This window comes from Dermacentor albipictus, chromosome 8 (genome assembly GCF_038994185.2).
Source record: "Dermacentor albipictus isolate Rhodes 1998 colony chromosome 8, USDA_Dalb.pri_finalv2, whole genome shotgun sequence".
Classification (NCBI taxonomy): Eukaryota; Metazoa; Arthropoda; class Arachnida; order Ixodida; family Ixodidae; genus Dermacentor; species Dermacentor albipictus.
The window spans coordinates 105,668,435-105,693,082 of NC_091828.1; the positions used below are offsets into that span (position 1 = coordinate 105,668,435).

General features: G+C 48.6%; 3 protein-coding genes across 3 annotated transcripts in view; all 3 read right to left on the reverse strand.

The window, feature by feature from the left end:
• Positions 1-2,940: 2,940 nt before the first annotated feature.
• On the reverse strand, positions 2,941-7,024 carry LOC139048934 (uncharacterized). Its single transcript, XM_070523916.1, has 3 exons — positions 6,903-7,024; positions 3,969-5,853; positions 2,941-3,351 (listed from the first exon to the last, which is right to left on the reverse strand). Exons 2-3 carry the CDS (start codon positions 5,846-5,848, stop codon positions 3,042-3,044), a joined length of 2,190 nt encoding a protein of 729 aa, XP_070380017.1. The 5' UTR covers positions 5,849-5,853; positions 6,903-7,024; the 3' UTR covers positions 2,941-3,041.
• Positions 7,025-11,747: 4,723 nt separating this feature from the next.
• The window catches only part of LOC139049297 (uncharacterized), a 384,277-nt gene continuing 371,376 nt past the window's right edge, over positions 11,748-24,648 (reverse strand). The window contains exons 11-12 of the mRNA XM_070524675.1: positions 13,208-15,113; positions 11,748-12,551 (exon numbers count right to left, since the gene is read on the reverse strand). Of these exons, the coding sequence (XP_070380776.1) occupies positions 12,242-12,551; positions 13,208-15,113 (2,216 nt within the window). The 3' untranslated portion in view covers positions 11,748-12,241. The remainder of the gene's footprint in view (positions 12,552-13,207; positions 15,114-24,648) is intronic.
• On the reverse strand, positions 19,085-23,573 carry LOC139048929 (uncharacterized). The gene is made up of 3 exons (XM_070523908.1): positions 23,385-23,573; positions 20,416-22,321; positions 19,085-19,796 (listed from the first exon to the last, which is right to left on the reverse strand). The coding sequence occupies exons 2-3, from the start codon at positions 22,314-22,316 to the stop codon at positions 19,487-19,489; spliced, it is 2,211 nt and encodes a 736-aa protein (XP_070380009.1). The 5' UTR covers positions 22,317-22,321; positions 23,385-23,573; the 3' UTR covers positions 19,085-19,486.

Below are 24,648 nucleotides of genomic sequence, written 5' to 3' on the forward strand. Positions count from 1 at the left end.
ATTTTAATCTTCAAAAGTCCGCGGTAGATTTCATTTCACTGCTGACCCCGTTTTACTCATTAAACTGCATTGCCAACTGAAGTGAAACTTGAGAATACTTGCAGCAAAGCATACGTTTTATTTCATTTTAATGAAGAATTAGGCTTTCACCGTTCCACTATGCTATACGAATGAAAACGTACAAAATTACGCGCTGATATATTTTTGTGGCTAGAGCCTTATTTATGTAACGGGGAAAGTTTGAAATACGAACTATTTGCAGTCCCGCCAAGGAACAGTGGCTGGCGGTTATGAGGGCGTGGGCGGGGCTTCACTGCAGACTTAAGTTGTATCCGACTATAGTACATTGTAGCTTAGCGCTAGCGGATAGCGTCTTGTGCTTTCAGTGCCACTACGGCGTCAAAGAAAAGCTATTATAAATAATTAAATTTACCAGTTTATTATAAAAGTAATTTTGACATTCGCGTTTCTGCGTTTACGTCCAATTTAGAGGTTATTGCACTAGCAGCAAGCAAGTAGTTGCGCATAGTATTGAGTAACCAAGTTTATGTGCCTTCACCAGCCAAGTTGAGCAGTGTAGGGCCTACAAGCCATGGCCATGAAATCAAATTTGAAATCAACGCCGTCTATAACCAGAAGTCAATGCCAACTGACGTTGCACTTCAGTTGACATCGAAGGTTCATGAGTGAAACGGGCTCAAGCAGTGAAATTAATTGTGCCGCGGGTTTCAGAAGAGTGAAATGCTGAGACTCCACACATTTTCTCGATGTCTGCAGCACAGCTCACCGCTTCCGCCGAAGAAAAGACTATTCAATAACAGCAAACCCTCTGGAGGTATCAAGTACGACGCCATTTTGAAAACTTCTCATGACGACGACTTTGCTCCTGTGATTGGTTAGCTGAGTAACACAACGTCGCGCGGTTCGTGTGCCTCGGTTGCCAACTGCTGTGTTTTTAAAGTTGTATCTGACTATAACGAATCAGTCTTGATAATGTGCGCTAGTTGAGAGAAAGCGATAACCGCAGTCATTGGTCCTAGCTTGCAAACTTCACGCGTTACCATGAATCGAGCCCAGTTTGGTGCTAGGTTAGAGCCGTCCCTTAGGTGGAGGCCGCCACGTTTGTTGACGCAAAGCCTTTGGGGCAGCTTTTGGGGCTTCAGCTAAAAGCAGTGAAATAATGTGCCCGATGCGAAAGCCAAACGCAGTTTCAGTCTCGAGCATGTACACTGCCTTTCGACGCTATTTCTTTCGCGCCCGAAACGTTTGGGGACCCTATTCTAATACTTCCTTTTAAGGTGGAAGCTTTAATTGGCTCATACCCCCGATGAGCTTGAATATTCAACGCGTCGTCCGGTGTAATGGTAGAAAAAGTGTCATCATCAGCAATGGCTCATATCCGCCTAAGCAAGCAAAAAAAAATGCAATGTCTTATCCCTCTCGTAATGCCGAGGCTACAAGCACTCGGCAAAGTGAGGCGTACAGTGCGTATACATTGTAATCACGCATACAACGCACAGAAAAGCGTCGTCTAGTCGATTGGCACGCACAAAAAAAGAAACGTGACCTTCTCAATGGCTCATACCTGCGCAAGCAGTGAAAAAGTGCGACGGCTCATACCCCCGTAAGGCTGAGGCAGCAAGCGCTCAGAAAAGTGAAGCCAACAGTGCACACATTCATTCAAATCACCCACACAACACACACAACCGCACACGTTTCAATGCCCTGCTTAGAGGATGCAACGGAAAGTCGAAGAGAAAGGTCGTCGGCGCGAGTCTGACCCCGCTATACGAGCGCGCTGAGCCGCAGCGAAGCGTCGGAAAACGAGCCGAAGAAGCCGAGCTGTGAAAGCAGCAACACAGCGATGCAAAGCCTACCAAGTGTGTAGCAGGCCTTCACTGTCACATGCTACAGGAGTTTAACATACTGCTGAACTTTTTGTTCCCATTTGCTGTTTTTTCCAATAAAAATTTCACTTTGTCCGTCCACGCCCTGTACTGATCGCTCTTGCCCGTATCTTTCGTCCCTTTTGCGCCGTTTGAGAAATGAATTTTGATGAAATATCATAATGTCACAGCGAGAAACTGTACAAACGATGTTCGCGTTGCGGCTAATCACACGGGGATTCTTTTTTTCGGCATTCGCGTCGGCGTCTGGTTTGCCTACATGGTTAGCACCGAGATTGTTTTTGAGCACTCCCTTTGGTATATTACAGGGGCGCACTAATGACTTTGCGCACCAATACATGCTGTGTACGTCTGCCGCTGAAGCACCACTCTTGGCGGTAACTACTTGTGCCTTTCGGAATACAGTTTTCTGAACACGGGATCGAAGTTGAATCTAAATTTCATCGCAGCCTGCAGTCAGAGGTCCGTACCGAAAGGTAGAGTTGGTACTTCGCTGTACAATCATCGCATTCCTGACACGCATTTCAGACTGGGCGGTGAAGTCGTGAGAAAATGTTGAGTTATGCTCATTTTCCGGGCTCGGAAATATTCTGACATATTACGTTATACATATACGGTATATATACGTCTACATACGTTAGATAGCCCAACGCCAGTGTCACATGACCTGTGCGGTTAAGGGTTACGAGCTACACGCGTCTTCTGGTCAGCGAAACTTCATCTACGACTCCCGCGACTGTAAGTGGACGAGGCTCCACTGCGAGCCGGCCCACTTGGAATCGATTCATCGTCAAACTTTGCGCTAGTCCTTGTGCATCTTTCTTTGTCCCCGTTTGTCCAGCGTGAAGTTTCAGGACGAGGCCCGTCCGCGTGCTCTATCAGAGGTAGTGTCACCTAATTTGCCTTTTAGCCACACCAGAAGCAGAATAGTGCGTGTTTATGTGTTTTGTTAGATTGCATTCATGAACTTCTCTTTCGGTCTGCTTTTCTTGCTTTTGAGTTACGGCATTTCGCGGTGGATTGCTCCTGCAAATAACGACGAACACGCTCTTCTTTATTTCTTCTTGACTGCCCGTCTGAGCAGATGGTATGTCTCTGAGACAAAATACAACGACGGGCAGCATCGTGCTTACGTCACACGCGGTTCGGCTCTGATTGGCCGCATTCGTCCACGACGTCACCAAGCGCGAGGCAGCGCCGGATCGCGATCCAGCAGTGCTCGTTGAGGTCGTCGAGCTGCGTGCGCCCGTCTTCCCGTCGATGACACGTGACCCTCTCCTTGACGACTCCCGCGAGTCGCATGAAATCGTGCAAGCCTTCGAAGGACCTGACTTCGTCTCGGAGAGCGGCCGCTGCCTCGTCCTCGCTGATGGACTGGACTTCGGCAAGTTCCTCCAGAAGAGCTCGGTGCCGCAGGACCCGCTCCAGCGCCGCCGCAGTGGTCCTGTCGAAAACGCGATACGTGCCGGGACACGTTTACATCTAGTCGAAGTCGCTAAACTGAAGAAAAGGTTTCACCGCGATACAATAGCAGTGGTAACATGTGTTATGGCGTGGTAGAGCCGATGCAGTCATACGAAGGAAGTTGTTGGAGTAGCTCCTCTGTAGGGTTCGTAATGAAATGCTGTGCTCAGGATAAGACAAGATAATGAAAAATCGAAAGGTATATATATCGCCATCTTGTGGATACGCTGAGGCGTTATGCTTCAAAAAGTAATAAACGCATCACTTCCTGAAGCACTTGATTAGCTTATCTCAGATCCCTTTAGCCCAACCGAGGATGAGGTCGCGACCTCATTAGGGCAGTTTCAAGAGATTGTTCACATTTCTTTCGAAGCAGCTGCTATGCCGGCTGAAAGCGAATGCTATAAGCGACAGTGGATAAGCCAACGAGCAGTCTTAATAAGAACGGCGGGTTTTTTCGGACATTGCTAGGTTAAAGGCACATCTAAAAGAAATGATCAAAATTCAAGAAACGAATAAGAGCACGCGCTATTGTTCCCGACACGAGTCTTGCGAGTATTTGTGTCTAAGTGCTGCAGTTTCATTACTGGTACTTACTTGTCAGGATTAGCTCCAGCGAGGAATTGCGAAGCAGTGGCCACCAGGCGGGAGTTCCTCCGGGCCGTGTCCCAAATGGCAAACGAGTCCTTGTTCATGTAGCCAGGAACATCGACTCTTAGGAGGCTGTAGTTACGAGATATGCCGTCGGACAAGCGACTCATGAACGCCGCCCAGTTCCAGCCCCTTCGTACCGAAACCGAGAACCTTCGTATGTTTTCGCTGTGCTTGACGACATCAGCCATGCACTCAGAGTCGTCCTCAGACATGCATGTGGCGCTGACGTACAGCTCTGCTAAGCTGCTGTTCCTTGAAAACGACTCAACCACGGCCGTCCAATCTAGGTCAGTTTCATTCGCCGAGTAGGCGAGAGACATCGAGATCAATCGCAGTATCTTGAGCGTGGTGGTTGTTCCAACATAGTCTGTGAGAGCAGACGACAGGTTCTCACTGTGTCTGCCAGCATCAATAATCACAGTCAGCGATGTCACGTGGTTCAGCGAACACAGCTGGTGCAGGAGCCTGCCAAGCGGCGGAGCATCGCTGGTATCCTGCCCGGCTATGACGTCGCGAAAACAATGGTACCTGAGTAAATGGAGAGCGTACCAATAGCAGGCAACCCCCAAGTGTGGCCAGAAAAGGACCTTCTCCTCGGCGCCACTTTCTCGAAGGGCTTCGCAGACTTCTTGCAGGACTACGGCGCTCGCGGAGTCCCCATCAATGACCACGTGCTTCAGACTGTCCTTCGCCGAAAGCGCTCTGAAGAAGAGAGCCCACTTCTGGGGTCGCCAGATGTGCAAGGGCAGCGTAAGTTCTTGCAGCGTCTCATTCTCCGTGAGAGCCGTCAGCCAGCCATCCCAAACAAAAGCACCTGTGTGGTGCTGTTGAAGACGGCAACGAACAATGTGAATACTGCGCAGCGTCTTATTCTTTGCAAAGATGTTAGATACTTCTTCGACGCAGTGCTCCAGCACCAACGCCTTCCTGAAGTCCAGTCTGGTGATGGTTTTGTTTTCCACGAGTCCTCGCAGTATCAACTGCATAGAGGTGCGGTAAAAAGAGTGCTCTCCCACAAAGCTTAGCGTCGTTAAGGCAGTCGAACTCTTCAGGTACTCCGCGAAAGTGGCACACATTCCTTCTTGAGAGGAGGCCACTACTGCAGTGTTCAAAGAGAGTTCTTTCAGGGTTGAGCACGCCGAGATCGCAGTCAAGAATGCCTCTGCTGCCTTACGTTTCATGTACAAATTAGGAAGATGGAGAGACGTGAGCGACCTCGTCGTCAGCAAAAGGGACGTCAGTTTATCCAGAAAAGAGCACCGGCACTCCGCATTACTGGTGAACTCGAAGTGCTTCAAGTTCGGCAGGGTCGGCACGACCGCGCAGAAGATACGGTCAGGACCGATGCCCCGGCCGTACGAGTCCCGCAACTTGAGCGACTCGACGAATTGGTTTCCGCGGAGGGCGTCGCACAGGAGCTCGTCGTACAAGTTGAGCCAGCCCATCGTGACGTCGAAATGCGTCACGCAGTGATGCTTCTTGACGAGGCAGTGCAGCAGCGTGGCGACCCGGTGCAGTGTGTCCAGCGAGTGGTCCCTCATGTACGGGCAGTCAATGCTCGCCACGGTCAGCCCGCTGCGAGTACGCGGGGTTTCTCTTAGTTCGAGCTTGGCCTGCGAGAGCACTTCGTTCCACACACTGAGGTGTCGAACGATATGGCACGCTCGGTCCTCGGTCGCAGTGCAAGGTGACGTGTGGTCAATAGCTTCGCCCGAGAAGAAGCCCTTTATTCCTTGGATGTCTGCCAAGACGACGTCGCCCAGATTCAACGAGTCTGCCCGACCACTCGTTACCGGGAACTTCCTTGGGTCACCGCTTGCCATTGTACCTGGAAGGACAGATGGGTAGCTCTTCCAAAATCGATCATGCGCATGCCTTCAAAGCGATAATGCGTCTTGACGCATGATATTTAAGCTATTCCAGCTATTTACCAATAAAGTGGTGCATTAATTGGTTCGTTCCCCGGACTTTCTTCTTCGCCGTCCGGCTTGTCTTAGCCACTAAGGCTGTTGGGAAGCGATGTTTGAATCTGACGTGAAGCATTCTCTCCCTCACCTTCTCACGTACGCGGCAGGTATTCCCGTCCAGTTCGCGGTCCATGCTATTTTGTCATCGTTCACTCTACGCTAGTGCATCGTGTTTTGTGCTCCGACTATTGGCAGGCATTCACTGCAGACTGCACCGCGGGTAGCTAGCCTTACACTGGTGACACAGAGCTAGGCACTCAGAGCTTGTGCTTTATTTTGTCGCCGATGGCGACCTCACGATCCCCCAGAGCGAAAGAATAGCGTAAGCTTCTCGTGCGGCTATTAAAACGACGTTGAGACCAACCAGCAAATGAGTCTAGCAGACAATTCTGCACATTAATGGCAGATTAGACCAGACCTTTGAGAGCGCTTCCAAAGCGTTTCCATGGTCGCGTAAAATGACAGTGAAGCTGAACTACAGACGCTAATGACTTTATAGTCACATTATTGACGTGGCTGTTAACACTATCGTAACGCGCCATGATAGTTTTATTGCCACGACAATGCTTACCTATTTAATGGACCACTGATTGTTCGCAGGGCTGCCCGAAAAAGGAGCATTCGAATGTGCCATAAGGTAGAATGGTATAGGTTAAATGATATGCCTTGTCAGTGCAAGTGCTCAGAATTTACGTATGACTTGCCTCGTGATGAGGCGAATGAGCTCGCAGCTCGGTTGACGCAAGAGATCTAGACTTGGTGGCATAGTGGCCTCAGAAATCGGCTGGCTCGCTTTCGCGGGGATCACAGAGACCATCCGAAGACTCCATCGGATTTTGCTTACACTCGCCATTCCCCCTTTGTTCAGCGCTTCGAGCCTTTCACGAACATACACGGGTGTGGCACTCACCAGAGACGCCAGTCGATGTTTCTAGCTTACTCTTGTACTTGTTGAGTCTTGTTATCGCTTCTGCCGTGACTGTTGTTCTTGACGCTCAGACTCCACCACCAACGCCCTGTAGACTACTTCTTCTTCGTCGACCTTAGCACGAGAATCAGTAATCGTGCTTCTCGTTTTAATTTTCCACATGAATATTGTTATGAAGACTAAATCGTCAAAGTACAGATGAGGAAAGAGTGTGCAGCTAGGCTAAATAGCGCGGTGGTGCCATGGGTTCCATCTCCGCACTAAAACAAATTTTTTTTTTCGCTAACAGCCAGGCCGTCTGCCAGAGGAAACCGCGTGGATTTCCATTGGTATACCTTCACGTATTCTGATGATGACTACAGAAACGACGAGGATGAAATCACAAAATTAACCAACGAATATTATACAATATAATTTTACACAATTGTATATTTTTAAAAATATAATTTATAATGACAAATTCACGTAGTCAGCAACTTGTGGGTGGTCACGATGCGACCCTTTCGGTCTCGAACCACTTTCCAACGAAAGGCCTTCACTGCCGCATTTGTCATCCCTCCACATGTTTCTTGTGGTGATCTCAGATGTTCTTGGTTTGAGTAAAGTGTTTACTCCAAAACACGCAGCGATGGTTGGAGCACTTACGTTGACCCGCTCGTCTGAGCTGATCGCAACTATTCGCAAGTTCCATCGTAAATCTAAATTCTCGTTTTATCTTCCCTATCTTCCATCAAGCACGCCCGGCCATGTTCTCATGCCCACGTGACGCGCCAGGTACTTCGCGGCGTCATAGGGAACACACGAATGATAAACACATAATTCTGGGGACAACGTAGGGAAGAAATGTATAGTGTGACGCCAGAGCATCCATTCTTCGGGTCCAGCGGGCCTGCGGGGAGACGCATGTTGGCTTATAAGTGCTATGATGGTGATGATGATGATGATAATGATGTTTGCAGTGATGGTGATAATGATGAAGAAGAACCTGTTTGCCGGAGGTGTAAACCGGCAGAATAACTGTTGTGAGTTGGAAGCTAGTCGAATGAGTTGTAGGCTACTGCAGATATATAAAGCGAGATCTAAGACTGATTTACATGAAAGAAAAAAGGCTCGATTCAGTTATACAGACGTCAGGAAATGCACTAATAGTGCATAACTGAAAAGCGATACAAACCTATTCCAAAGTATTGAGTAGCGATTAAAAGAACAACGAAGAAGACCGCTCTATTAACAGAGTCGAAGCATAAGAAAATTAAAATAATTAGTGACAGGAGTAGGAGAAATGCTGATGAAAATAAAATTAAAGGGACCCTGGAATGATTTTGACGATTCTGGACAGTGCTACTGAGTCATTAGGGTAGGTCTTTCTGATCATTAAGGAATGCATTTAGGCAGTCCTCGTAAAGCGTGTAATTTATTATGTGGTTTTAAAGATGTGAATCGCTACCGATCGCAGTGATGCCACTCTCCCGAGTTTTCAGCCCAGCTGGTGTCACTTTAGGGAAAGCATTGGTTTGGGGAGCTACCCGATTGGCTCCCTAGGTGGCGTCACCGCTAATTTTTTCCAGCTTTACGATCAACGAATATTCTTCGTAATAGTTGCAATGCTTGTAAACTTGTTTCTATAAAATGTAACAGAAAGAGCATACACAACGACAATTTACCGCTACGCTCGAACACTTGCGACACACAGCAAGTGTCGTCTGCTTGCGTTGCAACGTTCTCCGTGTTGACGTGAGCTGCGCCGGTCAATCCTGATCTCGAGCTTTCTTTTCGCGAGCACAGTTTTCTGGTTACGTTGTGGGCTGCATATCTAGCGACTGGCGACACGTCGAGCTGCGACATTGTGTCACTCTGCAGCAGAATACGCGAACAGAGTGACCGCAGCGCATCGTCTAATCGTTATCCGATCGGCTCCAGCATCTAGCGAATCACAGAAGCAAATAAAATCATCATGAGACCATTTCAAGATGGCGTCGTACTTGATACCTGGAGCGTCTGCTATTGAAAAGTTTTCGTCGGGGCAAGCGAGGAGGTGTGCAACAGACATGGACAAAGTTCATAGAGTCTGACCATTTCAATCTTCAAAAGTCCGCGGTGCAGTTAATTTCACTGCTGACCCCGTTTTAGTCATTAAATTGCACTGCCAACTGAAGTGAAACTTGAGAATAGATGCAGCAAAGCATACGTTTATTTCTTTTCAATAAAGAATTAGGCTTTCACCGTTCCACTATACTATACGAATGAAAACGTACAAAATTACGCGCTGATATATTTTTGTGGCTCGCGCCTTATTTATGCAATGGGGAAAGTTTCAAATATGAACTATTTGCAGTCTCGCCGAGCAACAGTGGCTGGCGGTTATGAGGGCGTGGGCAGGGCTTCACTGCAGACTTCAGTTGTATCCGACTATAGTACACTGTAGCTTTGCGCTAGCGCATAGCTTTTTGTGCTTTCAGTGCCGCTATGGCGTCAAAGAAAAACTATTATAAATAATTAAATATACCATTTTGTTGTGAGATTAACATTGACCATTCGTGTTTCTGCGTTTAATTCCAATTTAGAGGTTATTGCACTACCAGCAAGCAAATAGTTGCGCATAGTATTGAGTAACCAAGTTTACGTGCCTTCACCAGGCAAGTTGAGCCGTGTAAGGCGTACGAGCCATGACCATGAAATTGAATTTGAAATCAACGCCGTCTGTAACCAGAAGTCAATGCCAACTGAAGTGAAACTTCAGTTGGCATTGAAGTTTCATGAGTAAAATGGGCCCAAGCAGTGAAACTAATTGTACCGCGGATTTAGAAGAGTAAAATGCTCAGACCCAATACAGTTTGTCGGTGTCTGTTGCACAGCTCATCGCTTCCGCCGATGAAAAGACTATTCAAGAAGAGTAGACGCTCTGGAGGTATCAAATACAGTTGGCGAGGGTTGCAATTTGGGCTTGTTGGTAATGCATCTTCAAGGGGGTTATGGTAGCGCGATTGAAAGACGGGACAAAAGACGACACAAAGGGACACACACAGCGCTGTGTGTGTCCCTTTGTGTCTTCTTTTGTCCCGTCTTTGAATCGTGGTATCAAATACGTCGCCATTTTAAAAACGTCACATGACGGCTTTGTTTGCTCCTGTGATTGGTTAGCTGAGTGACACAACGCGACGTGGTTCGTGTGCCCCGGTTGCCAACTGCTGTTTTTTAAAGTTGTATTCGACTATAATGAATCAATCTTCATAAGATACGGTAGTTGAGAGAAAGCGATAAGCGCAGTCATTGCTCCTAGCTTGCAAACTTCACGCGTTACCACGAATCGAGCGCACTATGGTGCTAGGTTAGAGCCGTCCCTTAGGTGGTTGCCGCCAGGTTTGTTGACGCAAAGCTTTTGGGGCAGCTTTTGGGACTTCAGCTAAAATCAGTGAAATAACGTGCCAAGCGCGAAAGCCAAAGGCAATTTGCGTCTCGAGCATGCGCAGTGCCTTCGACGCTATTTCTTTGGGGCCCCAAACGTTTGGGGACCCTATTCTGAAACTCTATTTTAAGGTGGAAGCTTTAAATGGCTCATACCCCCGATGAGGTTGAATATTCAATGCGTCGTCCGGTGTAATGGTAGAAAAATTGTCATCATCAGCAATGGCTCATACTTCCCTAAGGAAGCAAAAAATTCAATGTCTTATCCATCACGTAACGCAGAGGCTACAAGCACTCGGCAAAGTGAGGCGTACAGTGCGTATACATTGTAATCACGCATACAACGCACAGAAAAGCGTCGTCTATTCGAGTGGCACAAAAAAAAAAACACGTGACCTCAATGGGTCATATATACCCCCGTAAGCAGGGAAATACCCCCGTAAGCAGGGAAAAAATGCGACGGCTGATACCCCCGTAAGGCTGAGGCAGCAAGCGCTCAGAAAAGTGAAGCGAACAGTGTACACATTTATTAAAATCAGCCAAACAACACACAGAACAGCACGTGTTTCAATCCCCTGCTGAGAGGTTGCAACGTAAAGTCGAAGAGAAAGGTCGTCGGCGCGAGTCTGACCCCGCTATACGAGCGCGCTAAGCCGCGGCGAAGCGTACGAAAACGAGCCGAAAAAGCCGAACCGCGAAAGCAGCAACACGACGATGCCAAGTTTACCAAGTGAGCAGCAGGCCTTCGCCTTCACATGTTACAGGAGTGTAACATACTGCTGAACTTTTTGCTTCCATTAGCTGTATTTTCCAATAAAAATGTCACTTTGTCCGTCCATGCCCTGCACTGATCGCTCTTGCCCGTGTCTTTCGTCTCTTTTGCGCCGTTTGAGAAATGAATTTTGATGAAATGACTTCAGAATGTCACAGCGAAAAACTGTATACACGATGTTCGCGTTGCGGCTAATCACACGGGGATTCTTTTTTTCGGCATTCACGTCGGCGTCCGGTTTGCCTACATTGGTAGCACCGAGATTGTTTTTCAGCACTGCCTTTCGTATATTACAGGGGCACACTAATGACTTTGCGCACCAATACATGCAGTGTACGTCTGCCGCCGAAGCACCACTTTTGGCGGTAACTACTTGCGCCTTTCGGAACACACCGTTTTCAGAACCCGGGATCGGAGTAAAATCTAAATTTCGTCGCAGCCTGCATTCAGAGGTATATCAACAGAAAGGCAGAGTTGATACTTCGTCGTACAATCATCGCATTCCTGACGTACATTTCACACTCTGCGGGGAAGCCGCGAGAAAATGTTGAATTATGCTCATTCTCCGGGCTCGGAAATATTCTAACATATTACGTTATATATATATACGGTACATATACGTATATATACGTTAGATAGCCCAACTCCGGTGTCACATGACCTGTACTCTTAAGGGTTGCGAGCTACTCGCGTCTTCTGGTCAGCGAAACTTCATCTACGACTCACGTGACTGTAAGTGTACGAGGCCTCACATGCGAGCCGGCCTACTTGGAATCGATTCATCGTCATACTTTGCGCTAGTCCTTGTCCATCTTTCTTTGTCCCCGTTTGTCCAGCGCGAAGTTTCAAGTCGAGGCCCGTCCGCGTGCTCTTTCAGAAGCGGTGTCACCAAATTTGCCTTTCAGCCACACCAGAACCACAATAGTATGTGTTTGTGTGTTTTGTTAGATTGCATTCATGAACTTCTTTTTTGGAGTGCTTTATTTGCTTTGGGGTTACGGCATCTTGCGGTGGATGGCGCCTGCAAATAACGACGAACACGCGTGGTATATGCGATTTCTTTTCGTTTTCTTCTTGACTGCCGGTCTGGGCAGATGGTATGTCTCTGAGACAAAATACAATGGCGGGCAGCATCGTGCTTACGTCACACGCGGTTCGGCTCTGATTGGGCGCATTCGTCCACGACGTCACCAAGCGCGAGGCAGCGCCGGATCGCGATCCAGCAGTGCTCGTCGAGGTCGTCGAGCTGCGTGCGCCCGTCTTCCCGTCGATGACACGTGACCCTTTCCTTGACGACTCCTGCGAGTCGCATGAAATCGTGCAAGCCTTCGAAGGACCTGACTTCGTCTCGGAGAGCGGCCGCTGCCTCCTCCTTGCTGATGGACTGCACTTCGGCAAGTTCCTCCAGAAGAGCTCGGTGCCGCAAGACCCGCTCCAGCGCCGCCGCAGTGGTCCTGTGGAAAACGCGATACGTGCCGGGACAGTTTTACATCATGTCGAAGTCACTAATCGCAAGAAAAGATTTCACTGCGATACAATAGCAGGGATAACGTCTTAAAGCGTGGACGAACCGATGCATTCGTACGAAGGAAGTTGTTGGAATAGCTACTCTGCAAGGTTCGTGACGAAATGTTGTGTTCAGTATAAGACAGGACAATTAAAAATCGAAAGTACACGTACTCATCTAGTGGATACATTGAGGCGTTATGTTTCAAAAAATGGCAAACGCATCACTTCCTGGAGCACTTTCTGAGCTAACGTCGGCTCTCTTTGACCCAATGGAAGATGAGGTCGCGACCTCGTTAGGGCTGTTTGAAGAGGCTGTCCTCATTTGTTTCTAAGGAGCTGTTCCGCCGGCTAATAGCGAATGCTATATAAGCGACAGTGGATAAGCCAACGAGTGGTCTTAATAAGAACGGCGGGACTTTTCGGGCATTTCAATGGCAGCGTTAAACGGCAGGTCTCAAGGAAATGATAAAAATTCAAGAAACCAATAAGAGCACGCGTTATTCTTCACCCGACACGAGCCTTGCGACTATTTGTGTCGGAGTACTGCAGTTGCATTATTGGTACTTGCCGTTGCATTGGTACTTAATTATTGGTACAATACCTGTCAGGATTAGCTCCTGCGAGGAATTGCGAAGCACTGGCCACCAGGCGGGAGTTCCTCCGCGCCGTGTCCCAGACAGCAAACGAGTCCTTGTTCATGGAACCAGGAAATTCAACTTTTATGAGGCTGTAGTTGCGACATATGCCGTTGGACAAGCGACTCACGAACGCCGCAGAGTGCCAGACCTTTTGTACCGAGAGGGAGAACCTTCGCATGTTTTCGCTGTGCTTGACCACGTCAGCCATGCGCCCAGAGTCGTCCTCAGGCATGCATGTGGCGCTCACGTACAGCTCTGCTAAGCTGCTGTTCCTTGACAACGACTCTACCACGGCCGTCCAAGCTAGGTCAGTTTCATTCGCCGGGTCGGCAACAGACACCGAGATCAGCCGCAGTTTCTTGAGCGTGCTGGTTGTTCCAACATAGTCTGCCAGAGCAGACGACAGGTCCTCCCTGTACGTACCAGGATCAACAGTCACAGTCAGCGATGTCACGTGGTTCAGCGAACACAGCTGGTGCAGAAGCCTGCCAAGCGGCCGAGCATCGGCTCCGTCATCAGCCTGCGAGGCGATGACGTCGCGGAAACAATGGTACCTGAGTAAATGCAAATTGTGCCGATAGCAGGAAGCCCCCAGCCCTGGTCCAAAAACGACCTTCTCCTCTGCGCCACTTTCTCGTAAGGACTCGCAGACTTGCTGCAAGGCGATGGCATCCTTGACGACCCCGTTTATGATCACATGCTTTAGACTGTGCTTCGTCGAAAGTGCTCTAAAGAACCGAGCCCACGTCTGTGGCCTCCAGATGCTGAATGGCAGTGTAAGTTCTTGAAGCGTCTCATTCTCTGTGAGGGATGTCAACCACACATCCCACATGAAGGGAACCCTCTGTGGGTAAAACCTGTAGAGGTCATGACGGATGGCCACAATGTGAATACTGCGCAGCGTCGTATTTCTTGCAAAAATGTTGTGTACGGCTTCCAAACAGCGCTCCGAAAGGGACGCTGCCCCGAAGTCTAGTCTGGTGATCGTCCTGTTTTTATCGAGTCCTCGTAGTATCAACTGCATCTTTGTGCTGTAAACGGAGCCGTCTCCCACAAAGGTCAGCATCGTTAAGGCAGTCGAACTCGTCAGGTACTCCGCGAAAGTAGCACACATTTCTTCCTCGACGTAGAGCTGGAATGCAATGTTCATCGATAGCTCCCTTAGGGTTGAGCACGCCATGATCGCAGTCAAGAACGCCTTTGTTGCCCTGCATTTCATGATTACATTGGGAACATGGAGAGACGTGAGCGACCTCGTCGTCAACAGGAGGGACGTCAGCGCGTCCAGAAAACACCGCCGGCACTCCGCATCACTGGTGCACTCGAAGTGCTTCAAGTTTGGCAGGGTCGGGACGACCGCGCAGAAGTTACTGTGGGGGCCGAGGCCCCGGCTGAACGAGTCCCGCAACTTGAGCGACTCGACGAATTCGTTTCCACGGAGGGCGTCGCACAGGAGCTCGTCGTACAAGTTGAGCCTGCCCATCGTGACGTCCACATGCGTCACGCAGTGATGCTTCTTGACGAGGCAGTGCAGCAGCGTGGCGACCCGGTGCAGTGTGTCCAGCGAGTGGTCCCTCATGTACGGACAGTCGATGCTCGCTACGGTCAGCCCGCTGCGCGTTCGCGGGGTTTCTCTCAGTTCTAGCTTGGCCTGCGAGAGCACTTCGTTCCACACACTGAGGTGTCGAACGATGTGACACGCTCGGTCCTCGGTTGCAGTGCAAGGTGCCGCGTGGTCAACGGCATGGCCCGAGAAGAAGCCCTTTATTCCTTCGATGTCTGCCAACCCGACGTCGCACAGATTCAACGAATCTGACCGACCAGTTGTCATCGTAAAGTTTCTTGGGGCTTCACCGCTTTCCATTGAACCTGGAAGGACAGATGGGTAGCTCTTCCGAAAGCGATCATGCGTGTTGACGCGTTAAATGTAAGCTATACCAACTATTTACTCTTAAAATGGTGCATTAACTGGATCGTTCCCCAGATGTTCTTTTTGAGCCGTCCGGCTTGTCATAGCCGCAAAGGCTGTTTGGAAGCGGTGTTTGAATGTGACGTCAAGCATTATCTCCCTCACACTCTCACGTACGCATCAGGTATTCCCGTCTAGATCGCGGTCCATGCAATTTTGCCATCGTTCACTCTACGCTATTGCATCGTGCGTTGTACTCCGGCTATCGGCAGGGATTCGCTGCAGATTGCACCGCGGGTATACCTGGCGTTACAATGGGGACACAGAGCTGGGCGCTCAGAGTTTCTGCTTTGTTTCGGTTCCGACGGCCACCACGCGATCCCCCAGAGCGAAAGAATAGAGTGAGCTTTTCGTGCTGCTGTGAAAACGACGTTGAGACCAGCAAGCAGATGGGTATATTACAGAACTGTGCACAGTAACGGCAGGTTAGACCGGACCTTTGAGAGCGCTTCCAAAGCGTTTGCATGGTTGTGTAAAACGACGATTAAGCTGTACTACGGAGGCAAATGACTTTATTGTCACATTATTCCGGACTTGCTAACACTGTCGAAACGCGCCATAATAGTATTATTGCCATGATAAAGCTTAGTTATATTTTTAAAGGACCACTGATTGTTCGCAGGAGTGCCCGAAAAAGGAGCATTCGAATGTGCCATAAGGTAGAATGTTATAAGTTAAAAGGCATGCCTTGTTAGTGCAAGTGCTCAGAATTTACGTATAATTTGCCTCGTGACGTGAGACAAACGAGCTCGCAGCTCGGTTGACGCAAGAGATCTAGACTTGGTGGAATAGTGGCTTCAGAGATCGGCCGGCTCGCATTCGCGGAGATCACAGAGAGCATCCGAAGATGCCATCGGATTTAGCTTGCACTCGCCATTCCCCTTAGTTCAGCGGTTCGAGCCTTTCGGGAACACGCACGCACTTGGCACTCACCAGGGACGCCAGCCGATGTTTCTAGCTTACTCTTGTACTTGTTGAGTCTTGTTCTCCCTTCTGATGTGGTTGTTGTTCTTGACGCTCAGACTCCACCACCAACGCCCTGTAGACTGCTTCTTCTTCGTCGACCTTAGCACGAGAATCAACAATCGTTCCTCTCGTTTTAATTTTCTACATGAACATTGTTACGAAGACTAAATCGTCAAAGTACAGATGAGAAAAGAGTGTGCAGCTAGGCTAGAAAGCGCGGCGGTGCCATGGGTTCCATCTCCGCACTAAAACAAATATTTTTTTTTTCGCTAACAGCGAGGCTGTCTGCCAGAGGAAACCGCGTGGAATTTCATTGGTATAGCTTCACGTATTCTGATGATGACTACAGAAACGACGAGGATCAAATCAGAAAATAAACTAGCGAACATTATACAATATAATTTTACACAATTTCATATTTTAAAAAATATAAATAATAATGACACATTCACGTAGTCAGCAACTTGTGGGTGGTCACGGTGCGATTCTTTCGGTCTCGAACCACTTTCCAGCGAAGGTCCTTCACCGCCTATTTGTCACCCCTCCACATGTTTCTTGTGGTGATCTCAGATGTTCTTGGTTTGAGTAAAGTGTTTACTCTAAAACACGCAGCGATGGCTGACGCACTTACGTTGACCCGCTCATCTGAGCATCGCAACTATTCGCAAGTTCTGTCGTAGATCTCAGTTCTCGTGTGATCACCCCGATCTTCCATCAAGCACGCCGGCCATGTTCTCATGCTCACGTGACGCGCCAGGTACTTCGCAGCGTCATAGGGAACACACGAATGATAAACACATAATTCTGGGGACAACGTAGGGAAGAAATGTCTAGTGTGACGCCAGAGCATCCATTCTTCGGGTCCAGCCGGCCTGCGGGGAGACGCATGTTGGCTTATAAGTGCAATGACGATGATGATGGTGATTATGATGGTTGCAGTGATGGTGATAATGATGAAGAAGAACCTGTTTGCCGGAGGTGTAAACCGGCAGAATAACTAGTGTGAGTGTGGTAGGCTATTGCAGATATATAAAGCGAGATCTACGTGAAAGAAAAACGCTCGATTCAGTTATAGAGACGTCAAGAAATGCACTAATAATGCATAAGTGAGAAGTGATACAAACTTAATCCAAAGTATTGAGCAGCGAATAAAAGAACGACGAAGAAGACCGCTCTATTAACAAAGTCGAAGCATAAGAAAATTGAAATAATTAGTGACAAGAGTAGGAGAAATGCTGATGAAAATCAAATTAAAGGGACCCTGGAATGATTTTGACGATTTTGGACAGTGCTACTGAGTCATTAGGGTAGGTCCTTCTGATCATTAAGGAATGCATTTAAGTAGCCCGCGTAAAGCGTGTAATTTATTATGAGGTTTTAAAGAGGTGAATCGCTACCGATCGCAGCGATGCCACTCCCCTGTGTTTTCAGCCCAGTTGATGTCACTTTAGGGAAAGCATTGGTTTGGGGAGCTACCCGATTGGCTCACTAGGTGGCGTCACCCTTAATTTTTTCCAGCTTTACGATCAACGAATATTCTTCGTAATAGTTGCAATGCTTGTAAACTTGTTTCTATAATATGTCACGGAAAGAGCATACACAACGACAATTTATCGCTACACTCAAACACTTGCGGCACACAGCAAGTGTCATCTGCTTGCGTTACAACGTTGTCCGTGTTGACGTGAGCTGCGCCGGTCAATGTTGATCTCGAGCTTTTTTTCGCGAGCACGGTTTTCTGGTTACGTTGTGGGCTGCAGATCAAGCGACTGGCGACATGTCAAGCTGCGATATCGTGTCCCTCTGCAGCAGAACATGCGAGAAGAGTGGCCTCAGCGAATCGGCCGGTCGTTATCCGATCGGCTCCAGCATCTAGCCAATCACAGAAGCAAATAAAATCATCATGAGACCATTTCAAAATGGCGTCATACTCGATACCTCTGGAGCGTCTGCTATTGAAAAGTTTTCAACGGTGCAAGCGAGGAGGTGTGCAACAGACATGGACAAAGTGCATAGAGTCTGACCATTTCAATCTTCAAAAGTCCGCGGTGCAGTTCATTTCACTGCTGACCCCGTTTTAGTCATTAAACTGCACTGCCAACTGAAGTGAAACTTGAGAATACATGCAGCAAAGCATACGTTTTATTTCTTTTCAATAAAGAATTAGGCTTTCACCGTTCCACTATACTATACGAATGAAAACGTACAAAATTACGCGCTGATATATTTTTGTGGCTAGCGCCTTGTTTATGTAACGGGGAAAGTTTGAAATACGAACTATTTACAGTCTCGCGAGGAACAGTGGTTGGCAGTTATGAGGGCGTGGGCAGGGCTTCACTGCAGACTTAAGTTGTATCCGACTATAGTACATTGTAGCTTTGCGCTAGGGCATATCATTTTGAGCTTTCAGTGCCACTACGGCGTCAAAGAAAAACTATTATAAATAATTAAATATACCGTTTTGTTGTAAGAGTATTATTGACCATTCGCGTTTCTGCGTTTAATTCCAGTTTAGAGGTTATTGTGTTAGCAGCAGGCAACTAGTTGCGCATAGTATTGAGTACCCAAGTTTACGGCCTTCAACAGCCAAGTTGAGCCGTGTAAGGCCTACGAGCCATGACCATGAAATTGAATTTGAAATCAACGCCGTCTATGACCAGAAGTGAACGCCAACTGAAGTTTCACTTCAGTTGGCATATATATATATATATATATATATATATATATATATATATATATATATATATATATATATATATATATATATATATATATATACACGTTATATATAAATACGTTATATAGCCCAACTCCGGTGTCACATGACCCGTGCGCTTAAGAGTTGCGAGCAACACGCGTCTTCTGGTCGGCGAAACTTCATTTACGACTCGCGCGACGATAACTGCACAAGGCCCCACTGCGAGCCGGCCCACTTGGAATTGATTCATCGCCAAACTTTGCGCTAGTCCTTGTGCATCTTTCTCTGTCCCCGTTTGTCCAGCGCGAAGTTTCAGGACGAGGCCCGTACGCGTGCCTTATCAGACGCAGTGTCACCAAATTTTCCTTTTAGCCACACCTGAACTACAACAGTACGTGTTTATGTGTTTTGTTAGATTGTATTCGTTAACTTCTCTTTTGGACTGCTTTTCATGTTTTTGAGTTACGGCATTTGGCGGTGGATGGCTCCTGCAAATAATGACGAACACGCGTAGTATGTGCGATTTCTTCTTTTCTTTATCGACTGTCTATCTGGGCAGATGGCATGTCTCTGAGACAAAATACAACGACGGGCAGCATCGTGCTTACGTCACACGCGGTTCGACTCTGATTGGGCCCATTCGTCCACGACGTCACCAAGCGCGAGGCAGCGCCGGATCACAATCCAGCAGTGCTCGTTGAGGTCGTCGAGCTGCGTGCGCCCGTCTTCCCGACGATGACACGTGACCCTTTCCTTGACGACTCCCGCGAGTCGCATGAACTCGTGCATGCCTTCGAAGGACCTGACTTCGTCCCGGAGAGCGGCCGCTGCCTCGTCTTCGCTGATGGACTGCACTTCGGCAAGTTCTTCTAGAAGAGCACGGTGCCGCAAGACCCGCTCCAGCGCTGCCCCAGTGGTCCTGTCGAAAACGCGACACGTGCCGGGGCAGTTTTAGATCTAGTCGAAGTAGCTAAACTCAAGATTTCACCGCGATACAGTAGCAGTGATAACAGGTGTTAAAGCGTGGTCGAGCCAATGCAGTCATACGAAGGAAGTTGTTGGAGTAGCTCCTCCGTAAAGTTCGTAATGAAATGCTGTGCTCAGGATAAGACAAGAGAATTAAAAATCGAAAGGTATATATGTCGTCATCTTGTGGATACACTGAGGCGTTATGTTCCAAAAAGGAACAAACGCATAACTTCCTGAAGCCCTTGATTAGCTTACATCAGATACCTTTGACCCCATCTAGGATGACGTCACAAACTCGTTAGGGCTGTTTAAAGAGGTTGTCCACATTTGTTTCTAAGCAGCTGCCCCGTCGGCTAAGAGCGAATGCTATAAGCGAGAGCGGATAAGCCAACGAGGAGTCTTGATAAGAACGGATTGTTTTTTCGGACATTTCAATGGCAATGTTAAACGGCAGATCTAAAAGAAATGATCAAAATTCAAGAAGCCAATAGGAGCACGCGTTATTCTTCCCGACACGAGTCTTGCGAGTATTTGTGTCGAAGTGCTGCAGTTTCATTACTGGTACTTACTTGTCAGGATTAGCTCCTGCGAGGAATTGCGAAGCAGTGGCCACCAGGCGGGAGTTCCTCCGGGCCGTGTCCCAAATGGCAAACGAGTCCTTGTTCATGTAGCCAGGAACTTCGACTTCTATGAGGCTGTAGTTGCGACATATGCCGTCGGACAAGCGACTCACGAACGCCGCCCAGTTCCAGCCCCTTCGTACCAAAACGGAGAACCTTCGTATGTTTTCGCTGTGGTTGACCACATCAGCCATGCGCTTAGAGTCGTCCTCAGACATGCATGTGGCGCTCACGTACAGCTCTGCTAAGCTGCTGTTCCTTGAAAACGACTCAACCACGGCCGTCCAATCTAGGTCAGTTTCATTCGCCGAGTAGGCGAGAGACATGGAGATCAATCGCAGTTTCTTGAGCGTGGTGGTGGTTCCAACATAGTCTGCCAGAGCAGACGACAGGTCCTCACTATACATACCAGGATCAGTAGTCACAGTCAGCGTTGTCACGTGGTTCAGCGAACACAGTTGGTGCAGAAGCCTTCCAAGCGGCAGAGCAAACGGCACGTCATCATCATCTGAGGCGACGACGTAGCGGAAACAATGGTACCTGAGTAAATGCAAACCATACATATAGCAGAAAGCCGCCAACTCCGGTCCAAAAACGACCCTCTCCTCTGCTCCACTTTCTCGTAGGGCCTCGCAGACTTGTTGCAAGACGAAGGCGCTCGCGGCCTCTCCATCTACGACCACGTGCTTTAGATTGTGCTTCGTCGAAAGCGCTCTGAAGAACAGAGCCCACTTCTGTGGCCTCCAGATGTTGAAAGGCAGTGTAAGTTCCTCAAGCGTTTTATTCTCCGTGAGGGATGCCAACCAGACGTCCCAAATGAAGGCACGCTTCTGTTGGAAAAAGCTGTAGAGGTCATAACGGTTCGTTACAATGTGAATACTGCGCAGCGTCGCATTTCTTGCAAAAATGTTAGCTACGTCTTCCACACAATGCTCCGACACGAACGCTTCCCCGAAGTGTAGTCTGGTGATCGTCCTGTTCTTCTCAAGTCCTCGTAGTACCAACTGCATAGAAGTGCTCTGAAGGTAGGCCTTTCCCACAAAGTTTAGCGTCGTCAAAGCAGTCGAACTTTTCAGGTACTCTGCGAAAGTAGCACAAATTTCTTGCAGTCCGCAGGTCACGACATCGAAGTCCAACGTTAGCTCTCTCAGGGTTGAGCACGCCATGATCGCATTCAACAACGCCTTTCCAAGGCTTCGACTCATGCGTAAATTAGGAATATGGAGAGACGTGAGCGACCTCGTCGTCAACAGGAGAGACGTCAGCGCGTCCAGAAATGACCTCTGGCACTTCGCATCACTGGTGCACTCGAAGTGCTTCAAGTGTGGCAGGGTCGGGACGACCGCGCAGAAGTTACCCTGGGGGCCGAGTCCCCAGCTTATTGACTCCCGCAACTTGAGCGACTCGACGAACTGGTTTCCACGGAGGGCGTCGCACAGGAGCTCGTCGTACAAGTTGAGCTTGCCCATCGTGACGTCCACATGCGTCACGCAGTGATGCTTCTTGACGAGGCAGTGCAGCAGCGTGGCGACCCGGTGCAGTGTGTCCAGCGAGTGGTCCTCAATGTACGGACAGTCGATGCTCGCTACGGTCAGCCCGCTGCGCGTTCGCGGGGTTTCTCTCAGTTCGAGCTTGGCCTGCGAAAGCACTTCGTTCCACACACTCAGGTGTCGAACGATGTGACACGCTCGGTCCTCGGTCGCAGTGCAAGGTGACGCGTGGTCAACGGCATGGCCCGAGAAGAAGCCCTTTATTCCTTCGATGTCTGCCAAGCCGACGTTGCACAGATTCAACGAATCTGCCCGACCAGTCGTCATCGGGAACTGCCTTGGGGCTTCACCGCTTGCCATTGGACCTGCAAGGACAGGTGGGTAGCTCTTCCAAAAGCAATCATGCGCATGCGTCTTGATCATGCTTTCAAAGCGATCATGCGTGTTGGCGCATGAAATTTAAGCTATACAAACTGTTTAAACTTAAAGTGGTGCATTAACTGACTCGTTTTCCGAACTTTCTTCTGCACCGTCCAGCTTGTCTTTGCCGCAAAGGCTGTTAGGAAGGGGTGTTTGAATGTGACGTCAAGCATTCTTTCCCTCACCCTCTCACATACACATCACATATTTCCGTCCAGTTCGCGGTCCATGCAATTTTGTCATCGTTCACTCTACGCTCTTGCATCGTGTTTTGTGCTCCGACTATTGGCAGGCATTCACTACAGATTGCACCGCGGGTAGCTGGCGTTACAATGGGGACACAGAGCTGGGCGCTCAGAGTTTCCGCTTTGTTTCGGTTCCGATAGCCACCACGCGAGCCCCCAGAGCGAAAGAATAGCGTAAGCTTCTCGTGCGGCTATTAAAACGACGTTGAGACCAGCAAGCAGATGGGTATAGCAGACACTCATGCACATTAATGGCAGATTAGACCAGACCTTTGAGAGCGCTTCGAAAGCGTTTCCATCGTCGCGTAAAATGATAATGAAGCTGAACTACGGACACAAATGACTTTATAGTCACATTACTCCGGACTTGTTAACACTATCGTAACGCGCCATGATAGTATTATTGCCACAATAAAGCTTACACATTTAAAGGACCACTGATTGTTCGCAGGGGTGGCCCAAAAAGGACCATTTGAATGTGCCATAAGGTAGGATGCTTTAAGTTAAATGGTATGCCTTGTTAGTGCAAGTGCTCTGAATTTACGTATAATTTGCCTCGTGACGTGAGACAAATGAGCTCGCAGCTCGGTTGACGCAAGAGATCTCCACTTGGTGGCATAGTGGCCTCAGAAATCAGCCGGCTCGCATTCGCGGGGATCACAGAGACCATCCGAAGATGCCATCGGATTTAGCTTACACTCGCCATTCCCCCTTTGTTCAGCGCTTCGAGCCTTTCACGAACATACACGGGTGTGGCACTCACCAGAGACGCCACTCGATGTTTCTAGCTTACTCTTGTACTCGTTGAGTCTTGTTCTCGCTTCTGAAGTGGTTCTTGACGCTCAGATTCCACCACCAACTCCTTGTAGATTACTTCTTCGTCGACCTTAGCACGAGAATCAGTAATTGTTACAAGAAGGCTCAAGACATGGCGCCACCATCCCGCACTTGCTGGCCGCGCGCCCCTTCTGAAACCTCCGCTCCCACCGTCGCGGCAGCCCTCCTCCTCTATGAACTCTGAGCAGACGACATATCAAGTTGCGTCTGGCTCTCCCGCTCCTCTCCTGCTGTTCGGCAGCCGCCTCGTCGCAAGACACTCTACTCTCTGTACCTCCATGTAACCACACCCATTCCTGTGTACTCCATGCTTAATAAACCCAGTTAACCTCCGTTAACAAAAGTCCAGTGTTCTATCGTCCACTATACGAGACATAACAAAACAGTAATCGTGCATCTTGTTTTAATTTTCTACATCAATAGAGTTACGAAGACTAAATCGTCAAAGTACGGATGAGAAACGTGTGCGCAGCTAGCCTAAAAAATCACGGTTGTGCCGTGGATTCCATCTCCGCGCTACAACATTTTTTTTTTCGCTCACAGCGAGGCTGTCCGCCTGAGGAAACAGCGTGGATTTCCATTGCTATAGCTTCACGTATTCTGATGATGACTATACAGCGACGACGAGGATGAAATTCGAAAATAAACTAACGAACAACATTATACAATATAATTTTTACTGTTCGCGTTTTCTGAAGACAAATTCACGCAGTCAGCAACTTGTGGGTGGTCACGGTGCGATTCTTTCGGTCTCGAACCACTTTCCAACGAAGGTCCTTCACCGCCTATTTGTCACCCCTCCACATGTTTCTTGTGGTGATCTCAGATGTTCTTGGTTTGAGTAAAGTGTTTACTTTGAAACACGCAGAGATGGTTGACGCACTCACGTTGACCCGCTCATCTGAGCATCGCAACTATTCGCAAGTTACGTCGTAGATCTCAGTTCTCGTGTGATCACCCCGATCTTCCATCAAGCACGCCGGCCATGTTCTCATGCTCACGTGACGCGCCAGGTACTTCGCAGCGTCATAGGGAACACACGAATGATAAACACATAATTCTGGGGACAACATAGTGAAGAAAAATCTAGTGTGACGTCAAAGCATCTATTCTTCGAATCCAGCCGGCCTGCGGGGAGACGCATGTTGGCTTATAAGTGCAATGACGATGATGATGGTGATTATGATGGT

What these genes read in the sequence shown, in the direction of transcription:
- LOC139048934 (XM_070523916.1), bottom strand. Translation starts at nt 5,848, where the DNA reads ATGGCAAGCGGTGACCCAAGGAAGTTCCCGGTAACGAGTGGTCGGGCA. An exon ending in GCTGGAGCTAATCCTGACAA is followed by an intron (nt 3,352 to 3,968) that starts GTAAGTACCAGT and finishes CGTTTTCGACAG; the next exon opens with GACCACTGCGGCGGCGCTGG.
- LOC139048929 (XM_070523908.1), bottom strand. Translation starts at nt 22,316, where the DNA reads ATGGCAAGCGGTGAAGCCCCAAGGCAGTTCCCGATGACGACTGGTCGG. An exon ending in GCAGGAGCTAATCCTGACAA is followed by an intron (nt 19,797 to 20,415) that starts GTAAGTACCAGT and finishes CGTTTTCGACAG; the next exon opens with GACCACTGGGGCAGCGCTGG.